The following is a 20,928-nucleotide window of genomic DNA, read 5'->3' as shown; positions in this document are numbered from 1 at the left end:
CTCACAGAATTGTTGCCAGGATCATTGAAGTAATTCATATGAAATTTTTTGCAAACTTTAAATTCTGACAAAAAATAAATATTATTATTATTATTACTAATACTACTAATAATAATGTGTGACAAAACAAGAAAAAAAGTGTGCTGTTAAATAAAGGTACAAGAAAGATATATATTGTAGAGAGGTGTGGTATAGATGTTATGACTCACATCCATATACTAAACGATTTCTCTAGGCAGCCTGGTCTTATGGATTTGGGATTAGAATATCTTGATTCTAGTTTTGTTTCTGTAACTTGTATGAGCATAACTGCATAATTGGAAAAATTATCCAGCCACCTGAACCATAAGTCTATTAAAAAAACAAACAGGAATTTTAACACTATCACATCAGAGGGTGATCAAAAGCAAGCAATTTCTAAATTGTAGAGCTAATATATAAAAATATGACTTATCATTGTGTTCAATGTATGGAAACATAAAAGATTTTATGTCTTGCTGTCATTTTCTCAAACTTAAAACCTAAGAACTAACTTCTAGACCATTAAGTGAAAGCATTGTAGGAAACAAAAAGCTTTTTTTTTTTTTTTTTTTTACTCTTTTTTCTTTCTGGGCTTCTTGCCTTTAAAATGTCTATGACCTGGCAGACCTAATTCATCTTTTGGCTCTGTCATTAGCCAAATCCCAGGCTTGAATTTTCCAATGTTATACCTCAATATTTCTTCCTTAATCCTCTTTTGCGGTGAAAAATTCAAAGCCCTTACTCCTCAGTCTCCAAGTTCTTATCTTTGTTCTCCGCTAAAGGTTATAGAAAGAGGGTTGGGGAACTCATGATGGAAAATGCTATCCACATCCAGAGAAAGAACTATGGAGTCTGAATGCAGATAGAAGCATACTATTTTCACTCTGTGTGTGTGTGTGTGTGTGTGTGTGTGTGTGTGTGTGTGTGTGTGTGTGAGAGAGAGAGAGAGAGAGAGAGAGACAGAGAGAGAGAGAGAGACAGAGAGAGAGAGAGAGACAGAGAGAGAGAGAGAGAGACAGAGAGACAGAGAGACAGAGAGACAGACAGAGAGAGAGGGAGAGTTTTCCTTTTTGTTGTTTTGTCTTTCACAACATGACTAACGTTGGATGGGGGAGGCATGGAAAGCTTTTTGGGCTTAGAGGCAAAAGACCTCATAGAAATGAGTAGTTGTGGTGTGATTTCAAGTAAGTCACTTAACTTCTCTGAGACTGCTACTTATACAATGGAAATGATAACACTTCAAAAGGTTTTTGTGAAGATAACATGAAAATCATGAAATAGTAAAGTGTTTTGTAGCTGTAAAGTGCTAAATATGTTTGAATACTTCAAGGATCTGTGAGATTATTAGTATGGCTACTCTCCATCCATCTGGATATAAATCCCAAACTCTTTATCACTTATTGGATAATAATAATGACTAACAAGTATATATTTCTGTTGTGATACAGGAACCACCTGCCAGTGCCTGCTGGAGGTCTAACTCAGACCTGTGGAATGGATCTCTTCATGTGAGAGGAGGAGGAAGAGGAGGAGAAGAGGAAGAGGAGGGAGAGGTAGAGGAAGAGGAGAAGGAGGAGGAGGAGGAAAAGAAAGAGGAAGAGGAGAATGAAGAGGAGGAAGAGAATTGATGATGATATAAGGAGACTGAGAGGCAGTTGCTGTTCACTGACCTCTCTCCTCTTCCCTCTTGCCTCCAATGTATTTCGTTCCCAATCTCCTTCAGGTGTTATGATTCCCAGCTATTTTGACTCTTGGAGAACTGGCCTGCCCCTTCTTTTAGGCATGGTCCTTAACATATTTCTTTAAGGTCTGAAAAATTATTTACATATATTATGTTATTTCATTCTCATAATAATCCTGGGAAGGAAATGCTCTTTTTATCCTCTTTTTATAGATGAGGACAGTGAGACTGAGAGGTTAAATGGCTTGTTCTGAGATATAAAATCTGAGATAGGATTTGAACTCATATCTTCCTGAGTAGCTCAGTGTGACTCCTGATTCTAAGTACAGTGAGCTTTCAAGATGCCCTGATCTAAGTGGTTTTCTGGCACTACTGTGACTGAAAAATTCATTGCTTTGCAGTCACCCTGACAAAGAATCTCTCTAAATTTAGCTGGTCTCCTGGTATTGGGACAAAAGACATCCAATCCATCACTGCCCATAATTGAAGCCTTCAGATTCAGTTGGACTTGGCGGGGCCTGTGCTCTGTTGCCCTAGCCTTTAAGAACATAGGTTCACCTGCAAGCTATGATGAGGCATTGAAATTTTGTAGGGGAAAGTGTTTTATAAATATAGGCTGTTATTGCTATTACTATTAACAATTAACATAATGATGCTAATAATAATTCTAACATGACAGCTTCCTCCAAGGGAAGAAAAAAAGCCAGTTCCCACCTGCAGCCCTTCATTCTAGGGCTAGCCTGGCATACATTTAGCTCTATGACCTTGAGCAACCAACAGATTATTTTTTGTGCCTACTATGTGCTCTGCTGCTGAACTCAGCTGTGCCCCCATTTCCTTTCTGCCCATAACCATGTCTGCTCTTTAATCTTACACAGAGTAGTTAAGAGATCAAAGAGGGCAATAAATATGAAAACCCTTTGAAAACTCTGAAACTCCACATAAATGGTGGTGGTGGCGGTGTTACATCCATATCAGGGAGCATCATATTTAATTTAAAACTTTCCCAAGAGACCAAGGATAGTCTGTGGAGATGGGATGCTCCCTAGTAGGGATGTAATCCTGGACTGTGTCTATGGAGGTGGGAAACCGCTTTCAAAAGCTGAGCCTTTGAGAAGCAGCATTAATAGTTGCAAAGTCAAGGACTCTGAGGAAACCTCTGGAGACACAGTTTATCCCACAAGGGAAGAGGGGGCACACAGAGACGCCTAGATGTAAACGGGTTTGTTCTCGCTTGGGTAGCCACATCTTAGAGATGTGCATATGCAAACTCACACCCAGCCACAAATCGGAACCTCCGAACTGGAAACTTCTCCTTTAAGAACACTGTACTGTCTTGCAAATAGCAAGGTGATGGATCTTGCTTCTCTTGCCCTCCTCCCCACCCAACTACCTTTATATGTGGATGTATGTACATACACACACGTATATATATGATTCACCGTGTGTACACGGAGACCTTGCGTTGCCATCTTCCCCTCCCCCGTTTTGTTTTTATTTTTATTTTTTCATCCTTCTCCTCCTCTGCCCCCTCCCCCCTTCTTCCTTCCCTCTTTTCCAGACCTTGCTTTGAAGGTTGGATTGAATGGGAGAGAGTTCGGCTTTCTTTGTCATTTTTCTTCCCTCTCAACGGTGTGCAAGCTCCTTCCGGGTCAACAATAATTATCGTCCTTCTAATCACACCCGCGATCCCCAGCATCTCGGCAATAAAGGCAGCGGAGGCCGACCACAGCCCCGCAGGTTGCCGGAGGGGTGGAGGAAAGGGGGAGGAGGAGGGGGATCCGGGGGCGGGGAGGGGAGAGTAGAAGAGGAGGGCGGAGGAGGACGAGGAGGAGGAGGAAGAGGAGGAGGGCGAGGAAAAATAGGAGCCAGTCTCTGACCGCGGGAGAGAAGAATGGGAGTAAGGGGCAAAAGAGATCCAAGGAGTGTCACGGCTTCTGGGAAGACTGGGCGCCCCGAGATTCGCTTCTGGGGCTTCTGAATCCCGGAGGGCTTGGCGAGATCGCAGTGAGCCGGCGAGCCTGGGCACGGTAACTGCAGAGACCGGGGCATGGAGAGGAGCAGCTCGGGCGGAGCGAAGCTGAGCGCCAGCCACCGCCTGGCAGGGGATGGGCAGCAGCAGCCCCTGAAGTCCTGTGCCCTGGGCAGCGCGGGCGGCGGCGGCGCTGGCAGCGCCCCTCGGGGCCAAGTTGGGGCGGCGGCGGATCTCGGGGAGCTTCTCCAGAGAGCCCAGGATTTCAAGAACCAAGGAGCGCAGTGCTACAAGGACAAGAAATTCCGCGAAGCCATCGGCAAATACCACCGGGCGCTCCTGGAGCTCAAGGGATTGCTGCCCGCCCTGGAGGAGCGGGACAAGGACGCCCAGGCACCTTCCACCGCCTACGGGGCCAAGCTGGGCCACCTAACCGAGGAGCAGAGCAAGACGGTGGAAGCCGTGGAGATCGACTGTTACAACAGCCTGGCAGGTAAAATGCAGCTTTCCCCGAGCTCCCCGAGCTCGCCGGCCCCTTTATTTACTCGAGGCCATCCGCCGCGCTCTCCTACTTTCCAGTTAATCTTTTGATCACTAGCCGTTCTCTTCCACCCTCCCTCCGCGCCCCCTCCTATCCGTCCCGAGTCCTCCCACTTTTCCAGTTCATCCTTTGATTATTAACCTTTATTGTCCGTCGTGCGTCCAGGTTTTGAAACCACCCCCTATGCTATGATCACCTCTTTGGGGGGACAAGAATAGGGCTTTGGAGAGGAAGAAGTGTGACTTTATTTTTTTAATCTTCCCTGACACAGGACGGGGTCAGGTTTACTGTTTTCTATTTTCCCTTTCCCCAAATAACTGGGACAGACCGAGAGGGAGACTTGGCACTGGTAACCAAGAGGACAGAGGTCCAGATGCATGAAGGAGACAAGGGTCTGGGGCTCTCCCACAGCATGCTGGGTCTACTTCAACCGAATGACTTTTGGGGGAAAGCAGAGGACCGAGGCATGCCATTTATGGATCTGTTGAATTTCCCAGGATATTGCTACTTTCCTTCATTGAACAAGTGCTGCAAGCCCGTCTCCTCCCTCACCAATGAAAATAACCCTAGAATTGAAAGCTGCTGAGTGAGATACCCTTCCATAAAGTTGTATTCCTCTCCTCTACAAGAGCAGGCTGCTACAATATCTACACTGTAGTAGCCAAGTAGACTCCCCAGAGACCACTTTTGCTAAGCTCTTCCCTATTCTTCTCCTCTGTGCTGTCAGGTGAGGAGGGATACCTCACAAGAACTGGAGATCCGGTATGGGCTTGCACCATGTGTTCCGTTCTCTCCCCCAACCTCCAAATAGAGATCTTCTGCCTCCTGTTTTGGAGCTCAGGGTATCAGTTCTGTACGCTAGATGCAACCGCTATTACCCGGAGGTGGGGTGGGCCCCTAGGATGAGAGGTGATGGTGATGAGTTCCAGGGTTGATTTTGAAGATTTGTGATCCCCATCTAATTCTTCCTTCTGTCCTTCCTTTCATCCTCCCGCCCCCATTTTTTTTTTTTAACTTAGGAAGAGAATTTAAAATTACTAGTGGAGAAAGAAGCTGGGTCTTTCACAAACTGCCTGTTGGAAAGTGGAAGACAGTAGCTTTAAATTGGTTTTGCCTATGGTTTCTCATACTCTCCTTTTTGGTACAATCCTAGAAGGATTGAGCAATCCTATTTGGGTTAGAGGAAACCATTTTCCTTAACCCTTGAAGGGTTTCCCAAATTAGACATAAATGGTCTTGTGTATGTATTTGTGTGTACACTCATGGGTGTGGCTGTGTGGTTGTACTATGTTTGAGGATGGGGGAGTTTGGAAATGAAAGTAAACATTTTCAGAACCATTCTGTCCTTCTCCAAGTGCAGAACTGTTCCTTTCCCCATGGTTCTGTCCTAGCGGGCTGATCCCCTGCCTCCATGCAATCTTAAGTAGCAATGCTAGCTAGATGAGTTACATCCCCGAAAAAGGCTGGTTGCTGCCTGTATGCTTGGCACTATTAAGCAAAATTAAGAGGACCCATCTTCACGGTGAGATGTCTAAACCCATTCAAAGATCTGGTTTGTTTACCTTTATTTCTTATAACACCTTGGCACTCATGTTCCCCAATTATTAAAGGATGGAACTGAGGGAGGGAAAAGCAACTTAAGGGGAAAAAAATGTTGACTTGATAGTGCAATGAATTCTCAATGGTAATTGAGTCTTCTCAAAAGTTTCAATGTTAGTGACCAGCATCTAGGCCCCTCCTCGTCTCCTAGATTTTTGTCTTCGTGCCTGGGAGTCACTCTTGCCCTCTTCCCTGTAGCTAGCTGCATCTGTGTAACAAAACCCGAGACATGTCCTTGGTCAGTTGTAGGCTTTAAATAAGGTGATTCTGAGGCCAGGACTGGCACTTTGGTAAGCCCTGTTTGTTATAGTAACTGTATAGAGTTATGTAGCTAGGTCAGAAGATGAGAGAGAGGTAATGAGATACTTAGACCCTCATATTCTCCTATCTACTCCCCTCCTTCCTGAAATACTGCCTGGCACCCATCTTCCTCTGGATGCAATCTCACCTGTGCTCGGCAAGGCCTTGTGCTTCATGAACCCCTCTGGGGGGTGCCTGGCACTGTTGCTAGGCAAATCAATGTCTCCTTTAAAAAATTGAAATGAGGGTTATTTCTCAACATTGTCTATTTTCACATATGGAAGAAAAAGGAAAGGAGGTAGAGCAGTGCTCTTAGACTCAGGAATCAAAACAGACTCCTTGGCTTAGAATGTTGAGGAGAAAAGGCAGCTGTGGACAGCTGCATAAGAAATCACCTTGGTCATTTAGGTAGCATTCATACTGGGACTCTTCCCAGGGTATTGACGTGAATTAAGTCTGGGGAGACAGATGTAGGTAAAATTCACTTCCGCTGCCTCAGGGGCTTTGCTGTCCCTGGGTGATAGGAGAATGATTTTTTTTTTAAACATTTTTCACTAGATGGAAAGAGCTGGAAAGCATACAAATAAAGAGAAAGAAATATTATTCCAGGGATGGATTTGGCCACTTGTATGACTTTACTCTCTCCCATTCACCCACAGAAAAAAACTGAGAGCCCAAACAATGGCAGAGTCATATAGAAAGATTGTAGTCTGCCTCCAGCTGGGCTGCAGCTACTAGTAACCAGGCAGGTTCATGGCATCAAAGTCTCTGAAGATTTCCTCTGATCTGCCCTCCCTTTGCCTGGGCTGCGTAAATCCAGAATGGGTGGAGCAATGCAGGGGCTGAGGAGGTAACCCAAACTGGGCCAGAAGTGCCATGGCAATCAGGATGTTGCTAAGGGGGAATCTCTGCTCCAAATAAGAGGTGCGGCATCCAGGAATTTGTGAAGCAGCCCAGGCTGATTGGAACAGCTTCACTCAGCTCTGGGGACGCCTCACCAAAGAAATAAGCAAGGAGGCACTGCCCAAGATGCTAAATCAGGCCAGCCCTGAGTAAGTGAGTGTCTGCTGGGCTGGAGAACGTCAGGCCTTCACGCCACAGTGCACAGGTGAATTGCAAAGTGTAAATGGGTGACCTGCACTGAACTCATCCATTTTTGAAATGATGTTATGATTTCCCTGGACTTGAAGTGCATTTCTTTTATAGTAATCCCTTCAGGGATAAAGGAAGGAATTTCAATGACTTCCCTGTAATGATAAGAGAGAAAATCTTGACAAAAAGCCTCAAGCCCTACACAAGTACCTCGAGGGATCTCTAGGCAATTGAGGCCCCAAAGGAAGTGCATTTCACTACAGATATCTGTGAGTTGTCTCTGACCTTGAGTGAGGCACCCCTTTTTACTCTCAGTAGACCCACTGGGAGACACTTTGATCCAGTAGAAAGTGATGGTTTCTGAATAAAAGGATCTTGATTTGAACCTTGCTGCTGTAGTCTGGTGACCTTGGACAAGTCACTTTACTCCTTTATATCAGTTTTTTCTTTTGTAAATTTAGGGGAATTGAGCTCTAAGATCCCTTATCACTCCATTCCCATAAATATAGATGATCTTACAGGTAAATGGCCAACCCCTCACTCTTGGCCTGCTACTGTTACAAAGATGGCTAGGGTAAATTCAGGAGCTGGCACAAAACACATTGATTTTTTAAAATGTCTTCAAATGAGGTTTGAAGATCAAATGTCAAGAATATAGAAGGATAGTCATGGGATTAGAGCATGGAACTAGGAATCTAAAGCTTCTGTCCCTGAGTCACTGTGTGACCTTGGAGAAATTTTGTCACTTACCTTGCCTTTCCTAGGTGTCAAAATCAACTTTTCTCACTGTTGCCACCAATAGAACTGATAATGTTTCGAAGTTTCTGAGGAATGGTGTGAGAATTAACATTGGTCAGGCATTTGTAGAAAAAACACTTGATGAGACAAGGTTAGGTGTCAGAAAGAACTTTTTGACTATAAAGGTAATTAAAAGGGATGTGTTTTTAAAGGAGACTTCAAAATCTTCAAAATGGAATGTACATTTTATAGTTTACAGGCAAAGTAGCAGACTGCCTGACTCATTCCCCCACTCCCCAGCCGCTGGTATATCCAGGAAAGCTTTTATAACTGCAGAACCATCCCAGTGTGGACTACAAAGAACAGGCGACACAAAGCCAGTGCAGGTGAGAGAGACCAAGAGACCAAATAAGCAAGAACAATAGGTTGTGTTTGCCATTTCTTCTGCAGATGGATGTTTCTAAATACCCATAGTCTGTGTATTGACTAGGGGCTAGGGTGGGAGGCAGAATGTTTCAAAGATAAATAAGAGAGGGTTTCTAATATGGAAATTGCAATCCAGCAGGGAAAAGAAAACATACATACAGATCAGTGTAATACTTATTAGAATATAAGTGAATGAATGAGAAAAATATAAAATCCAATGAAGTTAAATCAAAGAGATCATTTCTAGCTTAGGGGATCAGGAAAGGCTTCATTAAAAAAAAAAAAATGGTATTTGAGCTGGGCCATGAGGAGTAAATGGGTAAACTGTTAGGTTGAGAAAGGGATGGGAGACAAATTAAGGCATTCCAGGATTTAGGAATAATATGTGCTAGGCATTAAGACAGAAACATGTGTCTAGTTTTCAAGAAACAATAAATCGTCCAAATTGGCTGAAATATATGTGAAAGGAGAGACTGTTAGGGAGAATAGAATAAGAAAGATTGTGGGAGTCTTCAGATGTCAGGATGTTAGGTGGTCAGATTACACACACAGATTTGTGGTATTCCATCGCGGAAGTGCCCCATGGTACCAAACAACCATGTTTAAAACCAAAAACTTCAATGAGTTATCCTGTCTCCAAATGCCCAGCTGTTAGCTTTGAGTAGGACGACTTTCCATTTTCATCCAAATAGTTGATAGCATGTAATCATAGCCACAGATAGCAATCCCAGCAGCTGCCAAGTCTTAAGGTATGAAGGATGATGACATCAGATTTTGAGATTTTCAAGCGGATTTCAATCAGAATAAGGTTACAGAGAAGAACAAGCGAATTTTGAGTTTAGGCTGTTCTCATTATTTATTTAATCTCTCAGTCCACAAAACCCCAAAGAATCTATTAGCTGTTGAAAAATATGTTCTTTCACACATATGCACATTCCTATATACTTAACTCCTACACACCCTCCCCCCACCTTCACCTCAAAAAACTACCTCTTCTGACAAAATCCAAAAGGGATAATTCCCCAAGTTTCTTGAAGAAGAAGCCAAAGTCTCTGTCTAGTGCCTAGTACTGTGCTGTATTAGGGGTAGATGTCAAATAAATGTTGAAAAAATTAATGTAGGGGAGGGTAAATGGGAGAGAGATAATATGGCAATGTTGGCCTGAAGCAAAAAATGAACCCAAAGTGGAACAGGGTCTGGAACAAACCTCTTCACCAGCCTTCCGCTGAAAAGTCTTAGGAAAGACCTGCACATGACTTCAGAATATAAGTATAATGGGTTGCCTTCTCAATATGAGAGAATTGGAATTGAAAATAAACATTTTTTAAAAAATAAACAACAACAACAAAAAAATAAAAACCCACAGAAAGTATCCTAACTGAAGGGGACCCACTGGACACTTGATCTGGACTAAAGAATAGAAGAGCTGAGGCTGAAAAAAGAAAAAAACAGAGCAAACCCTTTTGGGTTTTTCAATAGGGCCCACTGAGGAAAACTCATCAGGGAACCTTTTCCCACTCTATTTGTCAGTCAGAACACATTTATTAAATATTTACTATGTGCGAGGCACTGTACTAAACACTAGAGAGGCAAAAAACCAATCCCTGTCCTCAAGCAGTCTACTCTCTAGTGACGAAAGGCCAGTGTTTGATCTGCTCTAGAAAAACCTTGTGTAGGCCCTTCCTTATCACTAAGATGGTGCTCTGGAGAGAGGAAGAAGCCAAGTCAATACTCTTCCTCTCACAAAGCTGGCTGCTCTTTGATCTGCTTGGAAAGATTCCATGGATGAAATCACACTAGTAGCAGGAGGTTTGGTTTTTTAGCCCCAGAAGGCTTTGCAAGGACTTTCTCCTATGCCTGTAATACTATGTCTTCTTTGCTGTCTCTTTGAATTTCTAGTCAAATATTAGTTCTTCTGCCACATCTTAGGATGATAGGGCCTCACTGCTTATACCAATTTTGTATTCAGTAACTGTGCGACCATGGGAATGTCACTATTTCTTTGATGACCTCTGAGTCCCTTCTAGGTGTCCTAAGACTCTAACTTCTATACTGGAAGCATATGCCCTTCACCCAAGATCTGCCAGATTATGAAATTGTGGCAGCACTGACCCTTTTAGGTGGCAACAGAAAAAAAAAATTTTTTTGAGAGCAAGTTGGCAATAGCCCTGTTTTAAGTTAGAAGGCCACACTGTCTCTTCTGACAAAACCCAGAAGGGATAATTCCCCAGGTTTATCCACCTTGGCCCCAGGGTTTGGGAACCACCTACTATAAGTCTTAGTACTGGGGAGCATCTGATGCTTTCCTCCTTTTCATCTGGGTGCCTCCCATCCATCTAGCTACAGGTTCTTTGTCCAATAAATCTCTATTCCTTACGTCAAAAGGGTTCAGAAGATCAGGGGAAAAGGAGAGGTGGCGGAACTTAAGAGAGAGGTCACAGCATATCTTTTTGGCAGTCACAGAGTGATTTTTTTTTTTTTTTTTTTTTTGGCTTATTAAGGCCTATGAAACTCAGAACATCATCTCTCAAGTCCAAATTAGAGGAAAATGGTTTAAAAAATGATGAGAAAGAAGAGATGGTAGCAGAAGAAAAGATACTGGAAAGGAAAGGAAAGACATGAGAAGAAAAAAGAAGGAAAAGAATATGATTTGCCTCTCCAGCATATTTAGTGAAGGTGGAGTTGGGACAAGGGTACTATCAAAACTAGTCCTCAAGTACTAAGAACCATCACCTTTTGCAGGGGATTTTTTAAAGTGATATCTTTTTTTGTGGGTTAATGAGGGCCAAAACCAGAGAACACCCAACAGGCTGCTTCCCCAGGGGTAGCTGAGCAGCAGCCCAGCTACTGAGCTGCCCAGATAGAGTCCCCACCCTGCCTCTAGGGGTGGGTGAAGCCACTTGGCTCTTGAACTGGTCTGTCTAGTACAGAGTCCTGTCATCAGGTGCTAAATATCTGCTTGGAAGAAAGTTAAATATCCTGTGATCAATTATGGAGCTTAGCAAACCGGATAGCTGGCTGGGGTGAGAACTGATACTTACATCACAGAGCATTGAGACGAAAGGGAATGAGGAAACATCAAAATAGGAAGGTGGCAAAGTGGCTAGAATATTGGACCTGGAGTCAGAAAGTCTTAGGTCTGGCACAGACTCAGAGTCATCAGAGAAATAAAGTAGGCCTTAAAAAAAAAATGCATTTTATCCCATAGCAAGAGAGAGTTTAACTTGAGACATCTGGAGAGGGACATGAACAGGGAAGGTGACGGAAAAAGAGGTAAGCATGCTTTGGGTTCACAGTTACCTGAGAGGGACAGTGATACAAGCCCAGATAAAATGCTCAACTTTGCCTGTGGGTGAGGTGATTGTGAGCAGAGATGTCAAACACACCCTTTTGAATGTGGCCCAAAACACTCCCAAAGACTGTCCAAACTAGATTAAAATTGGGAAATGTTTAACAAAAGAAAAATATACAAGAAAAATAGGTGGCACAGTGGATAGAGTGTCTTGCTTGGAATCAAGAAGACTTCCTAAATTCTAGTATGATCTCAGGCACTAGCTGTTTGACCCTGAACAAGTCACCCATCCCTATTTGCCTCAGTTTCCTCACCTGTAAAACGAACTGGAGAAGGAAATAGCAAACCCCAAATGGGGTCATAAAAAGCTGGACATGACTGAAATGACTCAATAACAACAAAAAAATCAATGTGCAGCCTTCCACATGTTTTGCTTAGGGGCCCTTTATTCAATTTAAGTTTGGTACCACCAATATTGATGATAAAGCAGGAAGAAAGGAAGAGTCAAAGATCATGCCCTCTGGATCTCTCCCTGGTTCAGGATGCTACACCTGGGTATCACACCACACCCAGTGTGAGTACAGCGTGGGAGGATTCATTCCCACAAAACAGGAATGTTAACCTGTACTTTGGAGATAAGGAAAAAGGTTAGGTGTTTTACAGGATTGAGAGAGACATTGCTCAGGCTTGCCTGATTGGTTTCCCATCTATGATGTCACAGGCAGGCAAGAAAGTAAGCATCAGTTAATTAAGATGCTAGAAATTGCCAGCAAGGTTATTTCCCCTAAGAAAGATTTCACACAAAAAAAGGTAAACACATTGAAAGAAGGACCACCTAAAGGGATCTAGGTGGAGAAGTTCATAGAGCTTTTAAGGCTTGGAGTCAGGAAGACCTGAGCTGGAATTCTACTTCACATACTTATGATCTTCAGCACATCACTAAATTTCTCTCAGCCTTAATTTCCTCTTCTGTAAAAGGGGATAATAAAACTTACTTCTAAAGACTTTTGTAATGGTCGAATAAAATCACATATGTAAAGCTCTTTGCTGACCTGTTTGCTTCAATTTCCTGATCTATAAAATGAGCTAGAGAAATGGCAAACCATTAGCTGTGTGACCCTGGCCAAGTCACTTAACCCTGATTATCTTAATTTCCTTATGTGTAAAATGAGTTGGAGATGGAGATGGCCAACCACTTCAGTATCTTTGCCAAGAAAACCCCAAAATGAGGTAATAAAGAGTCAGATACAAATGCTAGCTATTAATATTATTGTTATTACTGTCATCATTTTTAGGAAAGAGATAGCCTGTATAAAAAAGATTAAACTTAAAAAAACTTTTTTGGCCTACCATACTCTAGCATTCAATATATTAATTATTTCTCCAAGTTTCTCTATATCTGCAAACTTAAAATAAATGCTATCTATAACTTTACACAAGACATTGATGAAAAATGTTAAATATCCCAGGAACCTAGGAGTTGTGATGATTCCTGAGATATTAGAAGAAGCAGTGCAGTCCATTGTAAAATAAGAGATAAATAATTTAGATTATTTACCTTTCATGTTCCCTTACAGGCCCTTTTCCTTTCTTGGTACTTAATTCCCTCTTCTTTTCTAGTGATGTCAAGTTCTGAATCTTTCTTGACTATTTCGTCTACCCAAGTGCCAGTCTGTGGCCTAGTTCCTCTGGATCCTTTTCCCAAGTAACTAGGGGGTAGCAACTAGGCTTATACCATGCTAATATACTGACTTGCTAATGTGTTATCCCTTGCAGAATTCTTGAGTTTATTGATAACATACTTTAAAATGATGGCATTGGACTAGATAATTTTTATCATCCCTTTCAGTTCTAAATCTATGATTTCATGAATTCCTTAGGATTTTGAAAGTGCTGCAAATGGTATGAATTTAAAACATTGAATAGACCATTTGGAGGTGGAGATTTTTGGTCAGGTGGGCAAGCCTCCTCTGTAATTAGATCATGTAATTTGTTGTTGGATGGAAGATAAAAAGAGGCAAATTTGGGCTTGTTGTAAGAAGAAGCTTCCTAACAATTAGAGCTTCAAATGCGTAATCAGCTATAATCAGAACATAGTCTGTTGTTCCTCACTGAAAAGTCTTCTAGCAGACTTCTTTACTATCTGTATGAGAAATATAGATGGAATATGGGTAGGACCCTAAGCTTCAACCAACTCTGAGATTCAGTAAGCATTGCTGAGGCATGTACTATAAATATAGTACTATACTATATATTATACGTATAGATGATAATCACTGTATATCAGGGACCAGGGATACAAGAATGAAACAATCCCAGGTCTGAAGGAACTTACATTCTATTAGGAGGAAATAATATGTAAATATATAGTAATATACAAATTTATATTATAGTAATATATAAAGTATATATAAGTAATAGACAAAAATGGAGTATAGTAAATATATAGTAAGGACAAAATATGCACAAATTAATTTTCAAGACACAGTTTATCAGTAATAAATAGGGATTGTGAAGGGCACAATAGAGTTTAGCATAGTGCCTGAACACATAGGAGGCACTTAATAGATGTTTGTTGACTTAACTTGAGTCAGGAAGGTTTTATGATTCTCTTTTATTTAGTCATTTCAGAAAAAGTCAATTTTGTAACCCTATTTGGAATTTTCTTGGCGAAAATAATGAAAAGCTTTGCCATTTTCTACTCCAGCTTATTTTCCAGATGAGAAAACTGAGGCAAACTGAATTAGATTTGCCAAATGACTCAGAGTCTGAAGTCATATCCCAACTCAGTTCTTCTTGACTTCAGACTTAGCCCTCTATCCATTAACCCACCTTAGCTATGATTCTCTAAGAGAATTCCTGGTATTCCTAGAGGTCAACTTTGAGACCTGTGGTTGACATTTTTATCATTATTATGGGTAATGAAATGAAGTTGTCATCGTTGTTATGTCTAGAAAAGAAGGCAAGATCAGAACCTTGTGTTACAAATTGTTCTTCCTTTCCTAGCCAGCAAGCAATCCAATACAGGTTAAATATGTGCAGTTTTTCTAAACCTATTTCCCCTTATTTGTCATGCTGCACAAGAAAAATCAGATCAAAGGGGGAAAAACCATGAGAAAGGAAAAAAATAATATCCAGTTGTTGGACCTTGGGAATGACATGAACAAAGGAGGAACACAAACATGGAGTTTGCCCAGTCCTGGGTATAATGAGAGCCGGGTAGAGGGTCATCATGTTCTTTTAGAAAGAAGGCCATCCCCCGGTTTTGACATACTCAATTCTTATGTATTCTTTATCATTCCAAGAGGAGTGATATTGATGAGAGTTGGTCAATGGATGGACAAGTGGTATTTGTCCTCACAGTCACAGAACTTGAGGAAGCTAAAGGCCTTGATTTTATAGGAAAGAGATAGGTTCTTACTCTGACATGTCTGGTTGGTTTCTCTTCTCTGAAGTCATAGGCAAGGAGACAGTGGGGATTAGCTACATATATCACATAAAAATAGTCTGGAGGGGGCAGTGGATAGAGCACCAGCCTTGAATTCAGGAGGACCCAAGTTCAAATCTGGTCTCAGACACTTAACACTTCCTAGCTGTGTGACCCTGGGCAAGTCACTTAACCCCAGCCTCAAAAAAAAAAAAAAAAAACAGTCTTGAGTCAGGAACATATATATTTTCTCTTTTTAATAGCTTTTTATTTTTCCAAACACAAGCAAATATAGTTTCCAACATTCACCCTGGAGAAACCTTGTGTTCCAAATTGTTCTTCTTTCCTAGTCAGCAAGCAATCCAATACAGGTTAAATATGTGCAGTTTTTCTAAACATATTTCCCCTTATTTGTCATGCTGCACAAGAAAAATCAGATCAAAGGGGGAAAAAAACCATGAGAAAGGAAAAAAAAAAACAAGCAAGCAAACAACAACAACAACAACAACAACAACAACAACTTTAATTTACTGTGCTTTAATTTACATTTGGTCTCCATAGATCTCTCTCTGGATGCAGATGGCTCTTCCCATAACAAGTCTATTAGAATTGCCTTGAATCACTTCTTTGTTAAAAAGAGCCAAGTCCATCACGGTTGATCATCACATAATTATATTGTTGCTATGTACGATGTTTTCTTGATCCTATTCACTTTACCTCAACATCAGTTCATGTAAGTCTTTCCAGGCTTTTCTGAAATCAGCCTGCTCTTCAATTCTTATTTAAAAATATTCCATTACCTTCATATACCATACCTCATTTAGCCATTCCTCAACTAATGGGTATGCACTCAATTTCCAGTTCCTTTCCACTACAAAAAGGACTGCTGCAAACATTTTGCACATGGGTCCTTTCCCCTTTTTTATGATCTCTTTGAGATTCAGCCCCAGTAGTGACACTACTGGATCAAAGAGTATACACAGTTTTATAGACTTTGGGGCATAGTCAGGAACACATCTTCATGAGTTCAAATCTGGCTTCAGAACACTGCCTGAGTGACCATGGGCAAATCATTTAATTGTCTGCCTCAGTTTCTTCATCTGTAAAATGAGCTGGAGAAAGAAATGTCAAAGCAGTTTTTTGGCCAAGGAAACCCAAATGGAGCTATAGAGTCAGACACAAATGAAAAAGTGCTAAACAACAACAAATCAAATAGAAAATACAAAAGAATGTGGTAAGGAAATTTCTAGAAAAAGAGTTTTAAAAAGGCATATACCTGATTTCTAAAACAGAGGCAACTTGTGCAAGTGAACTTAGAAAGTCTCAGATAGTTTTTTGGACTGTCATACATTATTCTTGTCATATATCATCCTTGAAAATGTCATCCTCTTAAGACAGAGCAGTATTATTGTTACAAGCATTCTCATTGTCTTTAATGAAACTCACCCACAATATAGCATCACTTGGAGAGGCAGAAGTTCAGGGAGAAAGAAATTCACTTTATTTTTAAGTTTTAATTTTAACTTTTAAAAATAAATTCCACTGATGCCTTTTTTTAGTTTTAAACATTTCTAAATATGTTCTCTCCCTTCTCCCTATTCCTTTCTCCCTCTTTGTGACAAAGAAAAACAGATAAGTGATACAAACCAACACAATGTTCATATCTGACAGAGTATGCAATTTTCTGCACCTGTAATTCCCCACCTCTCTTCCATAAAGAAATAGATGCATTTCCTCATCTCTTAGGGGATTTATTTTCTATTATTCTACTAATAACCACTAGTTTCAAGAGGGTAAAATTTTGTATTCAGCTTCTCTTGAGTCTCACTTGTGAATTCAACTCCACTGGTCTATTATATCACAATGCCTCTCCAGAGATCACTGTGATAATTACAAATGAAGTCAGAGAGGAAGATGTCCCTTGGGAGCTTTGTTCAAATAGTAGCAGGAGTAGAGCAGCCACATCACTAAAGGCTCCCTGTTTTTGGAGTATTTTATTCCCCTTAGCACAAAATAAATTCCTTAAGGATAGAGACAGTTTTTCTTTGTCTTTATATCTTTGGTTTTTAGCACAGTTCCTTTCTCATAGCAGCTGCTTAATAAATGCTGTTTTGTTGTTGTTGTTGTTGTTGTTGTTTGTTTGTTTGTTTGTTTTTTAATGCTCTTTTGGGCCATAGGCTTGGGGCAGCTAGGTAGCATAATGCACAGAGTGCCAGGCCTGGAATCAGGAAGACTCATTTTCCTAAGTTAAGATCCAGCCTCAGACATTTACTAGCTGAGTATCCTGATTGAGTCATTTAACTGTATTTGCCTCAATTTCCTCATCTGTAAAATGAGCTGGAAAAGAAATTGATAAATCACTTCATTATTTTAGCCAAAAAAAAATCCCAAATGGATTCATGAAGAGTCAGACGTGACTGAAATGACTGAATAGCAATAATAAATGTTGAGTTTGACAAACTAAATTTCAGTAATATGTAGAAAGGATAATGTTATTATGACCTGATGATAATATTAACAGCTATTTTCTAAGATACAAACTATCAGAAGCCTCCATCGTCAGGGTATATAAAATTTTAGAACTAAAAGGGATTTTAGAACTCATCTAGTTCAACCTCTACCTCATATAGGAATCATTTCTCTGGCATCCCTGAAAGAGAACCATTTACTCTCTGTTCAAATTGTTTCCCTAAGAGGGAACTCACAAAAGAATCTGCCCTGGGCAGCTCTGATTTTTACAGAGTTCTTCCTTGAATTGAGCTGAAATCTGACTCCCTCTATATCCCCTTCAGTGGTCCTCGTTCTTTCCTCTAGGACCATATAGAATAAATAGAATTCCAGATGTAGCTCTTTGAAAATGGCTCTCACATGCCAATTAAATCATCTCATTTTTAGGCTCAAGAGCCATTGCTCCTCTGACTGTTCTTCAAATCACATGATTTCCATATTCTCCTTCAACCTGATCTCCTTTCTCTGGATATATTCCAGTTTATCAATATCCTTCTGTAGTGCCCAGAACAGATGTGGTCTGACCAATGTGGAGGACACTAGAATTGTGGTTGTCTCTTACCTCCTTACTCTAAATCCTGTTGTTGTTTTTCACTCATGTCTGACTTCATGACTCCATTTGGGATTTTCTTGGCAAAGATATTAGGGTAGTCAACCATGTCTTTTTCCAGCTTATTTTACAGATGAGGAAACTGAGGCAGACAAGGTTAAGTGACTTGGCCAAGAAGTGTCTGAACCCAGATTTGAACTTAGGAAGATGAGTCTTCTTGATTCCAAACCTGATGCTCTGTACATTACACCACCTAAAAACCTTGTGCTCTAAACATTACTTTTCTATCAATATAGCATAAATTAACATATACTTTTTTGTTATGGTTATGTGTTACTTTCTCAGATTGTTGACAGAAAAACAAAAATCTTTCACATAACTATTTTCGCATAGGCTATTATTAGACATATCTCCTCTATCTGGTATTTGTACAATTAATTGAGGATTTTTTTTTTAGCCTAAATGTAAGACTTTATGTTTATTCCTATTAAACTTCATCTTGCTGTTTTCAGCCTTTGGTCCCTGAACTCTGTAATCTATTTCATTACTTGGTATTGCCTTTTTTGCTGGCTCTCAGTCTGAACTCCACCTTAGAGTTTAGGAACTTTATTTCAAAGGGCAAAGCCCACTGTAAGAGACTTAGATTAAGGAGGTGGAAACTTTCCTAAAGTATTCAAATGAGAGGCTATCATTCTTAATTCAGGAATTCTGAGTTACAGTGAGCTATGTTGATCAGTTATCTCTATTAAGGGACCACCAAGTTGCTTAAGGAAGAGGCAAACTGTCCTAAACAAAATAGGTCAGAGTTCCCAGGCCAATCAGTTAGTGGGACGGGCTAGTGATTAGCTTTGTACTTCCAGCCTGTTGTGAGATAGGAGACCTAGTATTTAAAAAATAAACAAAATCCTTTGTTTTTAAGGACATCAGCTATCTAGAATAGACAACTTAAGACTCATTAGCACTAGGAAATATCAAAGGAGTGGTCCACAGGATTCAGATAAAGGTGTTTTCCCCCAACATTTAGCTACTGATCAAATGGGGCTTAAGAACAACAGACCTCAAAGGTTTTAGAAATCCTTTCATTGTAACTATATAATTATATAATACTTTGGACTAAAGGTAGATCTCAAAACAATTCTGTCTACCTTAGCCTACCCTGTGAGACATGTTCTTTTCATTATGGGGAATCACAGATGAATTGGGGTTCAAAAATGAGAATATAATCTGCCTATGGTCTTATAGAAAGTCTGGCAAAGCTAGATATATGGAGAAACTAATTGTGTGGACTTTTAGCTTATTTCTTAACTTAGCCCTCATGCTATTTCTTTCTGATCTGGCTCATTTTATTTTTTATAAAGTTTTTTTTTTTTTCAAAACATATGCAGAGATAGTCTTCCAACATCCACCCTTGCAAGACCTTATATTCCAATTTTTTTCTCCTTCCTTTCTCCCCCCCCTTCCCTAGACAGCAAGTAATCCAATATATGTTAAACATGTGTAGTTCTTCTATACTTATTTCCACAATTATTCACTACAAGAAAAATCAGATCAAAAAGGGGGAAAATGAGAAAGAAAACAAAATGCAAGCAAACAACAACAAAAAAGTGACAACACTATGTTGTGATACACACTCAGTCCCTACCATCCTTTCTCTGGATGCAAATGGCTGTCTCTATCACAAGATAATAGGAACTGGCCTGAATCACCTCAATGTTGAAAAGAGCCACATCCATCAGAATCTATCATTTTATAAACTTCTTGTTGCTGTGAACAATGTTCTACTTGCAAACTGGCTCATTTTAATATTGACATCCATCTCACTTCAAACACCTGAGGTGTTTTATACATCGAATTGGATTGAATTTTACCTCAATGCTGTTGAGGTACCTGTTCTGATGGATTTGTTATGGAGTTTTCATCATATGATTCCCCACATTCTGTATTTATTAGGCAACAAGTGATGATTTGAGGTCTATTTGGTGCCAATGATAAACACTTTCACTTTGTAAACAGTTAAATGTCCATTCAAGAATTGAATTCATAACCTTGTTCTCAGTTAAATGCCATGCTGTAAATGACTGACCCAACAGGTTGAGACAAGCTTGAAGTGCTGTTCTTAAGTAAATATGCAATATAATTTCAAACAATAAAAATCTGTAATAGATCATATAAATACCAGCCGTGACAGAGAAAAAGCAGAAAGGTCTTCTTGTAGTAAATGTCAAAGGTTCTCTGACTCAGGAGACGGGGCTCGTCCCACTATTCCATACTCTCCTAGTCATTTGAGTCATTAACATCCACAAAGGCCTTTCCCTATAAGAGGACAAAAATCATGGAGCTGGACTTGGGAGTAAGTTCATTGCAACCCTTGAGAATCAGGGAGAGAAACTGTCTCTCCCTTGCCTTTTCACATCTTTCAAGTCAGAGAATATGACTTGGTGAAATAGATAAGAGGGGAAAAAGAAGAAAGGAAACAGGCATTTATTAAGTGCTTATTGTATGCTAGGAGCATCTAAGAGAATAAAGTTTTGGCCCTGGAGTCAAGAAGACTCATCTTCATAAGTTCAAATCTGGCCTCAGATACTTCCTAGCTGGGTGACCCTAAGCCAGTCCCTTAGCCTCAGTTTTCTCATCTGTAAAAATAGCAAAACACTCTAATATCTTTACTAAGAAAACCCCAAGTGGGATCATAAAGAGTCAGACAAGATTGAAAAACCACTCAAAAACAACAATATCATATGCTAAGCTACTGTGCTATGAGCTCATTTGATATTCACAATA

The 20,928-nt window shown here is 40.4% G+C and overlaps 1 protein-coding gene across 1 annotated transcript in view; it reads left to right on the top strand.

Annotated features, from left to right (window-relative positions):
• The first annotated feature begins 3,529 nt into the window (after nucleotides 1-3,529).
• Nucleotides 3,530-20,928, top strand: part of TTC9 (tetratricopeptide repeat domain 9) — a 50,158-nt gene continuing 32,759 nt past the window's right edge. The window contains exon 1 of the mRNA XM_074290141.1: nucleotides 3,530-4,167. Within this exon, the coding sequence (XP_074146242.1) occupies nucleotides 3,753-4,167 (415 nt within the window). The 5' untranslated portion in view covers nucleotides 3,530-3,752. The remainder of the gene's footprint in view (nucleotides 4,168-20,928) is intronic.

The sequence above is a fragment of the Sminthopsis crassicaudata genome, chromosome 2, assembly GCF_048593235.1.
Source record: "Sminthopsis crassicaudata isolate SCR6 chromosome 2, ASM4859323v1, whole genome shotgun sequence".
NCBI classification, from domain to species: Eukaryota; Metazoa; Chordata; class Mammalia; order Dasyuromorphia; family Dasyuridae; genus Sminthopsis; species Sminthopsis crassicaudata.
The sequence above is the reverse complement of the archived record's forward strand: the minus strand, read 5'-3'. Positions and strand labels throughout refer to the sequence as shown.